The sequence below is a fragment of the Octopus sinensis genome, unplaced genomic scaffold (genome assembly GCF_006345805.1).
Source record: "Octopus sinensis unplaced genomic scaffold, ASM634580v1 Contig15942, whole genome shotgun sequence".
Taxonomy (NCBI): domain Eukaryota; kingdom Metazoa; phylum Mollusca; class Cephalopoda; order Octopoda; family Octopodidae; genus Octopus; species Octopus sinensis.
In genome coordinates, this window is record NW_021834014.1 from 16,896 (window position 1) to 30,465 (window position 13,570).

Sequence of the window (13,570 nt, forward strand, 5' to 3'; positions counted from 1 at the left end):
TTCACCACTGGCATAGGTACCATTTGCATGACACCGGTATCTGCCACAACTGCGATTTTGCTCAGTTTGATGGATCTTCTTTTCAAGCACAACATAATGCCAAAGGTTTTGGTCAGTGCCTCCATGAGGCCCAACACTCAAAAGGAACTCAGCCACTTTGCCTGCATGTGGCCCAAAGCTTGAAAGGAACTCAGCCACTTTGCCTGCATGTGGCCCAAAGCTTGAAAGGAACTCAGCCACTTTGCCTGCATGTGGCCCAAAGCTTGAAAGGAACTCAGCCACTTTGCCTCCAAGAAGCCCAATACTCAAAAGGAACTCAGCCACTTTGCCTCCAAGAAGCCCAATACTCAAAAGGAACTCAGCCACTTTGCCTCTGTGAAGCCCAATGTTCAAAGGTTGAATTTTTTATGTGCCACCAGTACAGGTGCACTTGGCTTGATGAATCCTCTTAAGCAGAGCACATTGCCAAAGGTATCGATCAGAAGACAACAAATGCAGAGGCATATCAAGCATCTCAAGTCATATACATTATTTTATATTATTCTTGAATTAGTTGAGGTCTTACAGATGTTTCTGAGATGTCCCAAATGATAGGTGAGTATGCCTGAATATGGGGCATTCCATCATCAGAGACAAGTAAAGAACATATGAAAGATCTTTATTTCCTTACTCTCTATTTCTATTTCATTGCTTATTATCTGCAAATTTTCCATGTCTAGATTTTATCTGAATATTTCCGTGTCTAGATCTTTCCTATGTTCTCTACTTGTCTCTGATGACAGAGTACCCCACATTCAGCATCACTTGCCTACCACTTGGGATATCCAGAAACAGCTGTAACACCTCAACTAATTTCAGAATAATATAAAATAATGTATATGACTTGAGATGCTTGTTGTGCCTCAGCATTCGTTGTCTCTTTCACAAATATATATCTGCTAAATCAACAATGTAAAATGGTTACGTGCTTGGAACCCTGATAATCTATTACATCATTTACTCAGCATACCTATTTGTTTATTTGTTTAGATCACAAGTGAACCCCATATTCTATATATATATATATATATATACACATACACACACATACATATATATACATACATACACACATATATATTTACACACACACACACACACACAATTTTTGTATTTGTTTGCAAGATCCTTGATGTGCAATTGTATGTTGGAAGAAATGTTGAAATAATGTCCATATACATGTATGAAGTAGATCACTAAACAGTTGCTAAAACTGACACAATGTATGCCAAAAATCTCTCAAATCACACCCTTTTGTCTTATGTATACATATATGTACATTTAAACAACCCAGGGAGATAAAATGACTTGATAGAAAAGGTAGTCAAAGCTCCCTCAAATCAAACCTACTGTCTTATGCATGTCTACAATTGCCAAAAAAGGTAGTTGGAACTAATAGAAATAGCAGCCAAATCTCCTTTGACGCAAACACAACTTTCTTAAAAAAGTAAAAGGTATATCAAAATGATGAGAAAGTCATTTATAGAGTGCATTTGGTCAAAGGTCTGCTCAATAAAGACTGAACTGTGGCTAAACACCAACAGCTAGTTACAACTGGTCAGATGATGAGTCAATGAGAATCCTGTATATGGACTTTTGAAGGGCTAAAGCTAAATCTCCCTCAACTTACATTTTACAATCTTAAAAAAAGCAAGGACACAATAAATTACATAAATTCTGTATCTTGTTAACCCTTTAGTATTTGAGCCAATCATATCCAGTGCAAATATTTGTTTTACATTCTAATTGGTCAGATTTGGCTTCTCACACCAACCCTACAATGTCATTCTAAAAATGAATAACTGCATCATTGAACTCTCAAAGCTACATGATTAATTCAACTCAATGTAAATAAATAAGCATTACATTTGACAGAGCAATCTGAATGCTAAAGGGTTAAGGGATGAAATGGTCATAGCCATTAATGCCTTTGGTCCTAGGTTTGCTTGATTCATTTGACCTTGGACTAAACATCAACAACCAATTATAACCAGTTGGATGGCAAGTATTCGGCTTACCGCAGCTGGTGTTCCATCTCTCGGTCAAGAACCTTCTGGAAGGGGCGCGAGGTATAGTAGCCACTCCAGTAGTGGTCATCTCGATCAGCATAGGTGAAGAAATCGCCTGACAGTGAAGGTATGTTTGGGGGAGGATCCCCAGGTGCAATTTTATGCTTCTTGTAGATTGCATTGAAATAGTCAGACAAAGTTCCAAACTTAATCTGGAATAAAACAAAAAGCAAACATAAAAATATAGAAATAAATAATCAAAACTAAAAGTAAACAAAAACTCATCTAGACAAATAATATAAATATATTAAAAAACAAAAATACAATTACATAAACATAAACAAAAATTTATGTTTCATTGGTTTGATGAAGGATCCAGATTTTAACTGTTTTTCTTGAAGCTAATTAGAAGACAAAACAGCAGGTAATATGGGGGGGGGTGCATAATTATTGTAGCTTTTTTTCAACAAAGTTTATTCAACAAAAACAATAACAACATGTAACCAAAACATCTTGAATTGATTATTCCGGAGCATATTCACCATCTACTCCAATTACTGCTTCTCATGAGCTTGGCAGAAGTGTGTGTGTATGAGAGAGAGAGAGGGAGAGAGTGTGTGTGCTTGTGTGTGTATGTGAGAAAGAGATATTCAGTTCTAAGTCAGACTTGATCCAATATATACATACAGTTCAAAGTCACAATATTGTGTATACCATGTTTTTCTTTACCGACTTCAGATAGTAAGGTATTATTTGAGATAATAAGGTATTATTTGCAGCTATTTCTAAGTGGTCGAACTACAATCTAAAGGCATTCACTGTTGGATCTCTCTCACACACACACACTCTCACTCTCTCTCTCTCGATATTTGTATTTGACTTGCAAGATTCTTAAAATGTGGAATCATGTGTTGAAACAGATGCTGTATCTTTTTTTTTGGGGTGGATTTCTAATAAGAAACACACCCATTAATACTAGTTAATTTAATTGTTTATTCAACTACTTAATCAATTAACTGCTTGATCAATCAATTAATCGGCTAATTGTTTAGAATCTCTTTGTCATGCTCCCATTACTCCAGACCTGGCTCAGTCCTTCCTTTATATTCAGAAATCTATTACAGAAAATTAAACCTCCTTGTAATCTACTACTTTTTATTGTATTTTATCTTTTTTATTATTGTTCTGCTGTTGTCTTACTGTAGAAATATATATTTATATATATAGTTAATCCAAACAAGAAAACACAAAAAAACACAACAACGCGAGGATGTGGAACAAATATAGTATTATTGGACGCTCAGGAAAGAAGGGAAGAAGGAGGGTTTAACGTTTCGAGCGGAGCTCTTCGTCGGAAACATAGGAGAAGGAAAGATCCTGAGAAAGGAAGACAGAGGGAAAAAAATCGCCAACGGTACACACGAGGTCACACATATATATATATATACAGTAGTGAAGGCACATGGCTTAGTGGTTGGAGTAATTGGTTCACAATCATTAGATCGTGAGTTCAATTCCCTGCGGCACGTTATGTCCTTGAGCAAGACACTTCACTTCATGATGCTCCAGTCCACTCAGCTGGCAAAAATGAGTTGTATCTGTAATCCAAATGTCTGATCTTGTCACATTCTGTGTCAGACTGAATCTCCTTGAGAACTACATTAACCCTTTCGTTACCAAACCGCCCGAAAAAAATTTTGGTTAATGTGACCAAGCCGCCCAAAACCACCCGAATTTACCTATTCATATTTAAATGAGAATATCAGAGCAAATCTCTTTAGTACATTCGTGAAAACACGTATTATACTTCGTAAAGAGTTCAACTACAGTTTTGTACAAAAATCGAAGTGTAATTTTAATTCCGTGAATTTTGGGAGATTTTTTTCCAAAATTTGTTCCTATTGTGTTTTCAAAATTTGTAATTCTGACAAAAAATGGATACGAATTTCATTATATCAAGCAGCGAGTCAGAATTCGAAGCATTTTCTACTGAAGACCTTCATAAATCTAACTCTATGACTGAAAAAAAAAGCATGTGGTATTTGATAATGAATCTGATGTTTCATTTTCCGAAAGTGAAAACAGTGAATCCGAGAGTTCCGACAGCGATAAAGAAAATGAATTGGCACCTGAATGGAGTGAAAATTTAAAAACTGTTTCTTTCGGTGATTTTTCTGAAGAAACTGGACCAAGCCACAGACTTTCCCAGAAGAGTAAAGCCTTAGACTATTTCTTTTTACTTTTTCGAATGAGCCTATTTGAAATCATTACGGCGGAAACGAACTGTTACGCTAAATGTAAACAAAACGATAGTTAGTGGTTTCCCATAACCTTAAATGAAATTAAGACTATTTTGCCATAAATATTATTATGGGTATCAGAAAGTTACCCAGAATAACAAATTCTATCGTAAAATTTTGTATACCCAATTGAATATTTGCTAATAACCCATTTTCTATAGCGATGTTTGAACAAAATTTTAATAATTTTATATTTTGTTGAATTTACCTGTATCTACCTGCAATTAGAGTCACTTTGTGACAAAAATTATAGTATAGAATTGGTTGAGAACATTTCATTAAATTATCTTCCAAAAATCACATTAATATATTGATGAATAAAAAAGTTATAGTTGTTTAATGAAACCAGACTAAATTTATGATTACGTTAGAAATTAATTGAAACACATAAGGGGTGTATTATGGTCAGAAATATAGTAACGAAAGGGTTAAGGGTACATGTGTCTGTGGAGTGCTCAGCCACTTGCGTGTTAAATTCATGAGAACACTATTCTCCAGATGTTGAGTTTGACAGTGGAGATGACAAAGGATTGAGATGACTGGTGATTTGCTGTGCCCGAGAAGACCTCTCCATCTCAGCATAAATGAAAGCCCAAAATCAAATCCCTTATGCCTATAGCCTCAGCACCCAATCCGTCCTAAACCTGTCTCTTCCCTACAACACATCTAAATACCCACTCTAACATCACTCTTCTGACTAGAGCAAAACAGAACATATTTCATCCTCCACCATTTTGTGCTCCCACTCACCCTCCCCAACACCATTTACTCTGTTTCTTGCATCCTCAATATCATCTCTTACTTACCATTATATTTTCTGTTAAATGCCCCTTTCACTTCCAGTCTTCTCCTTCACACCCTCTCATTCCATCAATGGCAGCCCCCACTACTGATGTTCATCTCCCACTATTTCCACCCCTTTCTACCTCTCACCTTGTCTCTGGCACCTACCATCTCTCACCTACCACCCACACTCCACATCCATTTATGCTGCTACTTATCCCAATCCTATTTCCTCCATTTTTTCCCCTCCACCACTGACCACACCTCTGCTCCTCATTCACTGCATTTTCCACTGTCCCCATCTCCATTCATGCTCTTGCAAACCCAATCACCCTGTCTAATCCTCTGGACCACTTTCCTGTTCCCCATTCCTGTAACTTAAACATACACCTTGACACCTCTTCACAAACTTCTCTCCTTTACTAACAGCAAAACACTTATTTCTCTCTCTCTCTATCATACCTTAACTTCTTATTACGGGACAGAAATCCACCTCCCTCAATACTATACCCACCCACCCTCAGTTCAGAGGACTTGTCTTGAGAGTTATTTAGTGACGTCACTTGAACAGGGTCCATGTGAAAAGCAGCCAGTATGCATAAGGAAAGGCTTCCAGTCACAGAAACCATGCCACAAAGCAGACATCGGAACATAGCACAGTCCTTTGGCTCATCAACACCTATCAAACTGACCAACCAATGTTATATGATGTTGATGATGATACACACACAAATATATTTACATTTATGTATGTGTGTGTGTGTGTGCATGCGTGTGTGTGTGTGCATGTGTGTGTGTGTGTGTGTGTGTGTGTGTGTGTGTGCATGCGTGTGTGTGTGTGCATGTGTGTTTCTGTTTGCATTTGTCCCTCATCATCACTTGACAACCATTGTTAGTTTATTTAACTTAACAGTTTGGAAAAAAGAGACTGATAAAATGAGTACTACACTTAGAAAAAATAAGTACTGAGTTGATTTTCTTGACTAAATTATTCAAAGCAGTGCCCCAGCATGGTCACAATCCAAAAAAGATGATCTATATATATGAATAAATACATGGAGTTTAACGCAGGTGTAAATCAAATATTTTTACTTTCGACACGTTTCGAAAATTCCGCTGTTACTATTTAAAAGAATAAACGGTATAAACAATGCAATCTTCTCTTCAAGGTAAAAATACACTCATCTATTTTTATATATATATATATATACATATATCAATCATGTGTGTATAAATGTAAACAAACAAATATTTGTTTTTTTATTTGAAGCATTGAAATGTGTATTATATGATACAAATAAGATGATGATATTTTTTTGAACACAAGAGTTGCCATTACAACAGAAGAAATACTGGGTGAATTAAGCTTACAAGGTAGAAAAATTTGTCAACAACCACCCATGGGACCCAAACCCTTATCCCTCAAAGACTCCAGCTGAGTGCTTTATCATTAAGCTAAATTGCCCACTGACAAATTCATCTGATTAATTAGACACTAAATACTTTAGCTTTATAGAACAACCATGTGTATAAAAGTAAACAAATATTTCAATACTTCTAGGAAAAAAAAGTTTGTTTACATTTATTAATCAACAAGCAGTTTAGCTTAGTGGTAAAGCACTCAGTTGGAGTCTTTGAGGGATAAGGGCTCGAGTCCCATGGCTGGTTGTTGACAAATTTTTGTGCCTTGTAAGGGGAATTTACCCAGTATTTCTGCTGTTCTAACAGCAACTCTGCGTTAAAATAAAATAATTTTATTTGTACGTATATATATATATATATATATATATATATATACTCACACACATATCTGATATTTACAGAAAGCAAAAGATGAAGACAGGTGTAGGAACAATAAGCAGGTGTATTAGTTTAATGCTCAGGAAAAATGGGAAAGTCTTTTGTGTTTCAAGCATATGCTCTTCATCAGAAAGGATTAAGAGGGAAAAAATGGACAGAGAATGAAAGGGAAAAAAAGAGATAGAGGCAAGTATGCGGCTAAACAAATATATTAAATATAGTAAATAGATCAAATACAAAATGTCTACATGCAAAAATGAGAGAAAGCAAAAGGTGGAAGGTTTTAGATGATGAATTTCTATTCTTTTACTTGTTTCAGTCATTTGACTGTGGCCATGCTGGAGCACCACCTTTAGTAAAACAAATCAACCCCACGACTTATTCTACTAAATCCACTCACAAGGCTTTGGTCAGCCTGAGGCTATAGTAGAAGACATTTGCCCAAGGTACCACATGGAGGGACTGAACCTGGAACCATGTGGTTGGGAAGCAAGTTTCTTACCACACAACCACTCCTGTGCCTGTATAAATTTTATTCCATGTGTTTAATTTGCTTATCTGCATAATTGCCTCTATACCTGCTCAACTTGATCCCTCTGATAGTCTTTCTTTACCTTGTGGAATGATCCCCTGAAGTCTAAGTTTGAATCTTTTGAGCACTACAGAGAGTCTCTGGATCTCATCTGTGAACTATATATATACTAGCAGTATCGCCCGGCGTTGCTCGGGTTTGTAAGGGAAATAATTCTATAAGCATTTTTAGAGATGTAAAGTATAATAGCCATCTCAATATGGCTAACCACAAAGGGGGAGGGGTGTTACTGTAGGTTTTTACGTTCTGAGATTTAATAATAAATTTTAGAGAGTTACTTCCCTTATATATGTCAAAAATGGATTAAAAATGGGAAAAATTGATGGTAAATTTTTTTAAAATCGTAGACTCATCGTAGACGCACGCTAATAGCCAGACGGTCTCGATATGAATCACGACTGCACGACTGCACCGCAAAATGTGGGAGTAGTTAGGAATCTAAATCGTAGGAGACAGACACACAACCTCACTTTTACATATAAAGATTTCCTCTATTTACATAATATTGAGGTCTCTTTCTTTCTTTTGTTATCTTACTGTTTTTACCAATATACTCTTTACTCTTTTACTCTTTTACTTGTTTCAGTCATTTGACTGCGGCCATGCTGGAGCACCACCTTTTAGTACTTATTCTATCGGTCTCTTTTTGCCGAGCTGCTAAGTGACGGGGACCTAAACACACCAGCATCGGTTGTCAAGCAATGCTAGGGGGACAAACACAGACATATATATATATATAGTTACAGAGATGTACTTGCATAGCAAGTGACTTGATCTGAGATCGTGTGCTGGAACGAAAACAGTTGCAGCGTTGAAGGTGTTTATAAGCTATTTAAGAAACACACAAAAACCGTTAGATTCACTTCAACATTTAAATTTAATTTGTCAAAATATTTTCGTCGCTTTGAGACCGCGACCTGTTAGCACGATATTTTTGTCAGTGAACAGGTCGCGGTCTCAAAGCGACGAAAATATTTTGGCAAATTAAATTTAATGTTGAAGTGAATGTAACGGTTTTTGTGTGTTTCTTAAATGGCTTAGAAACACCTTCCACGCTGCAATATATATATACACACATATATATATATGTATGTATGTATGTATGTGTGTATATGTGTATGCATGTATGTGTGTGTGTGTGCGTGTCTGTGCTTGTGATTGTCCTCCACCACTGCTTGACAACGAATGTTGGTTTGTTTACATCCCTGTCACCTAGTGGTTTGACAAAGGAAACAGATAGAATAAGTACAATGCTTACAAAAATAAAACTGGAGTTGATTCATTAAACTACAATTCTTCAAGGCATTGCCCCAGCATGGCCACAGACCAATGGCTGGAAAAAGTAGAAGAATAAAAGAATACATTCTCTGCTTTGGTCTTATGTTCAAGGCATGAGAAAGCTTGAGTTTACATGAGAAGGCCTAACAGACCTGGTAGAAACAGCAGCCAAATCTCCCTCAAATCACACCTTACTGTCTTATGTATGTATATATAATGAGCCAATGAGGGGGACCTCTACATGGTAGCTAGACCTGGTAGAAATAGCAGCCAAATTTCCCCCAAATCACACCTTACTGTCTTATCTATGTATATATGTATGTATGAGCCTATGAGGGAGACCCCTACATGGCAGCTAGACATGGTAGAAATAGCAGCCAAATCTCCCTCAAATCACACCTTACTGTCTTATCTTTCTGCTACTTGGATATAGGTCTTATATTGGTCGTAAAAAACTTTCCTGTCACACACTCACGCACACGCACACACACACACACACGCACCCTCACACACACACACGCGCACACACACACACACACACACACACTCACACACACGCACATTAGCTTACAATTTTATTTATATATTTGTGTGTCTATGTGTGGAAAGAGGAAGTGGGAGGCAGAGTGAAAGAATCACTCACTACAGTAAGTGAATTACTTTCATTTTATTCGCTGCCCACTGTGTGTGTGCGTTTGCGTGTGGTGTAAACCAGACTAAGAAAAGCATTTGACACACACACCAGAATGTGAGTTTTCTGTAAATTTTGCTTAATTGGAGTTTAAATTTAAAAAACTGGACCTGGCATGACGCGATGCATTCTACTCTTAAAATTGCTAGGTAAATTGTAATTGAAGAAATCCTATATTGTAGATTTGTATAACTCCCAAAGGGAGGCAGATAAAATCTGCCTTTTATAATAAGAGATTAACTTGAAAATTTTGTGCATTGTAGAAGAATAACCATAATAACTCATAATTTATAAAAAAATTTTATATGGATCTCCAAGAGTCATGTGGACCCCAGTTGAGATCCACTGAATGAGGCTATCTGCCACACTTGCAAATACTTTGACCGCGCTTCGATGTCACTAACAACTTATAAACAAATGTTTTCAATAAAGTATTCTTATAAACACTATCCAATACATTAACACCTGAATCGATAGGAATTCAGAATATAGACTGTGTAACGTTAGTAAATAAACACTTTTTATAACAACACTAGCAGTATCGCCCGGCGTTGCTCGGGTTTGTAAGGGAAATAATTATATAAGCATTTTTAGAGATGTAAAGTATAATAGCCATCTCAATATGGCTAACCACAAAGGGGGAGGGGTGTTACTGTAGCTTTTTACGTTCTGAGATTTAATAATAAATTTTAGAGAGTTACTTCCCTTATATATGTCAAAAATGGATTAAAAATGGGAAAAATTGATGGTAAATTTTTTTTTAAATCGTAGACTCATCGTAGACGCACGCTAATAGCCAGACGGTCTCGATATGAATCACGACTATAAGATACCCGGTTTTGGTTAAACTGCACCGCAAAATGTGGGAGTAGTTAGGAATCTAAATCGTAGGAGACAGACACACAACCTCACTTTTATATATAAAGATTTCCTCTATTTACATAATATTGAGGTCTCTTTCTTTCTTTTGTTATCTTACTGTTTTTACCAATATACTCTTTACTCTTTTACTCTTTTACTTGTTTCAGTCATTTGACTGCGGCCATGCTGGAGCACCACCTTTTAGTACTTATTCTATCGGTCTCTTTTTGCCGAGCTGCTAAGTGACGGGGACCTAAACACACCAGCATCGGTTGTCAAGCAATGCTAGGGGGACAAACACAGACATATATATATATATAGTTACAGAGATGTACTTGCATAGCAAGTGACTTGATCTGAGATCGTGTGCTGGAACGAAAACAGTTGCAGCGTTGAAGGTGTTTATAAGCTATTAGAAACACACAAAAACCGTTAGATTCACTTCAACATTTAAATTTAATTGTCAAAATATTTTCGTCGCTTTGAGACCGCGACCTGTTAGCACGATATTTTTGTCAGTGAACAGGTCGCGGTCTCAAAGCGACGAAAATATTTTGGCAAATTAAATTTAAATGTTGAAGTGAATGTAACGGTTTTTTGTGTTTCTTAAATGGCTTAGAAACACCTTCCACGCTGCAATATATATATACACACATATATATATATGTATGTATGTATGTATGTATGTGTGTATATGTGTATGCATGTATGTGTGTGTGTGTGCGTGTCTGTGCTTGTGATTGTCCTCCACCACTGCTTGACAACGAATGTTGGTTTGTTTACATCCCTGTCACCTAGTGGTTTGACAAAGGAAACAGATAGAATAAGTACAATGCTTACAAAAATAAAACTGGAGTTGATTCATTAAACTACAATTCTTCAAGGCATTGCCCCAGCATGGCCACAGACCAATGGCTGGAAAAAGTAGAAGAATAAAAGAATACATTCTCTGCTTTGGTCTTATGTTCAAGGCATGAGAAAGCTTGAGTTTACATGAGAAGGCCTAACAGACCTGGTAAAACAGCAGCCAAATCTCCCTCAAATCACACTTACTGTCTTATGTATGTATATATATATGAGCCAATGAGGGGGACCTCTACATGGTAGCTAGACCTGGTAGAAATAGCAGCCAAATTTCCCCCAAATCACACCTTACTGTCTTATCTATGTATATATGTATGTATGAGCCTATGAGGGAGACCCCTACATGGCAGCTAGACATGGTAGAAATAGCAGCCAAATCTCCCTCAAATCACACCTAACTGTCTTATCTTTCTGCTACTTGGATATAGGTCTTATATTGGTCGTAAAAAACTTTCCTGTCACACACTCACGCACACGCATACACACACACACACACGCACCCTCACACACACACACGCGCGCGCACACACACACACACACACACACGCACGTTAGCTTACAATTTTATTTATATATTTGCGTGTCTATGTGTGGAAAGAGGAAGTGGGAGGCAGAGTGAAAGAATCACTCACTACAGTAAGTGAATTACTTTCATTTTATTCGTTGCCCACTGTGTGTATGCGTTTGCGTGTGGTGTAAACCAGACTAAGAAAAGCATTTGACACACACACCAGAATGTGAGTTTTCTGTAAATTTTGCTTAATTGGAGTTTAAATTTAAAAAACTGGACCTGGCATGACGCGATGCATTCTACTCTTAAAATTGCTAGGTAAATTGTAATTGAAGAAATCCTATATTGTAGATTTGTATAACTCCCAAAGGGAGGCAGATAAAATCTGCCTTTTATAATAAGAGATATATATATCATCTCTTATTATAAAAGGTAGATTTTATCTGCCTCCCTTTGTCTCTTATAGAAATCTACAATATAGGATTTCTTCAATTACAATTTACCTAGCATTTTTAAGAGTAGAATGCATCGGGTCTTGCCAGGTCCACTTTTTAAAATTTCAACCCCAATTAAGCAAAATTTAGAGAAAACTCACATTGTGGTGTATAAGTCAAATGCTTTTCTTAGTGTGGGCTACAGCACACGCACACACACAGAGTGCAACGAATAAAGTGAAAGTAATTCACTTTTTGTAGTGACTGACTCTTTCACTCTGCATTCCCACTTCCTCTTTACACACATAGACACGCAAATATATAAATAAAATTGTAAGCTAACGTGTGTGTGTGTGTGTGTGCGTGCGTGTGTGTGTGTGAGGGTGCGCGTGTGTGTGTGTGTGTGCGTGTGCGTGAGTGTGTGACAGGAAAGTGTTTTAGGACGAATATAACACCTAAAGTATATCCAAGTAGCAGAAAGATCGCCCGAAAGTGTATATAGATATTTAAATGTATTTATATATTCATCTATACACAGATGTATTGTATAATGTGGTGTATATATTCCATAGACGTAACCATTCACTCCGCACAAAGTTTTTAGGACGAAAATAAGATCTAAAGTTATCTCTAAGTAGCACAAAGATTGCCCAAAAGTGTATATAGATATATAAATGTATTTATATATTCATCTATGCACACATGTATGTATAACATGTGTGTATATATTTCCATAGAGGTAACCATTCACTCCATACAAAGTTTTTTAGGACGAAAATAAGATCTAAAGTTATCTCTAAGAAACAGAAAGATCGACCAAAAGTGTATATAGATATTTAAATGTATTTATATATTCATCTATACACACATGTATGTATAATGTGCATGTATATATTTCCATAGAGGTAACCATTCAATCCATACAAAGTTTTTTAGGACGAAAATATTCATATATAAAAGAAATGTTGTGTGTCTGTCTACTCCGATTTAGATTCCTAACTACTCCCACATTTTGCGATGCAGTTTAACCAAAACCGGGTATCTTATAGTCGTGATTCATATCGAGCCCTTCTGGGTATTAGCGCGCGTCTACGATGAGTCTATGATTTTACAAATAATTTACCATCATTTTTTTCCATTTTAATGCATATTTTTTAAATAAAGGGAAGTAACTCTCAAACTTCACACCAATATGCGTGCTCATATGCGACGTAATATCACATCAGCAGCATTTCCTCACACCCTCCTTGCACTTGGCGAAGGCAAAATACCAGGGATGAAAATGGTAATATTGCCATCGATTCCATTTGTACCATTGTTAAGACGCCTTCTGATCTCAGAGATGCAGTGTTCCCAGATCTACAAGCTAATTATCAGAATATGGATTGGATTGGCAAAAAGGCTATAC

At 36.6% G+C, this 13,570-nt stretch overlaps 1 protein-coding gene across 1 annotated transcript in view; it reads right to left on the bottom strand.

Moving 5' to 3' along the window:
- Positions 1 to 13,570, bottom strand: part of LOC115230619 (alpha-mannosidase 2x) — a gene marked incomplete at its 5' end in the record, with an annotated part of 44,255 nt that overhangs the window by 16,873 nt on the left and 13,812 nt on the right. The window contains one exon of the mRNA XM_036499735.1: positions 2,058 to 2,260. Coding sequence (XP_036355628.1) covers positions 2,058 to 2,260 — 203 coding nt within the window. The remainder of the gene's footprint in view (positions 1 to 2,057; positions 2,261 to 13,570) is intronic.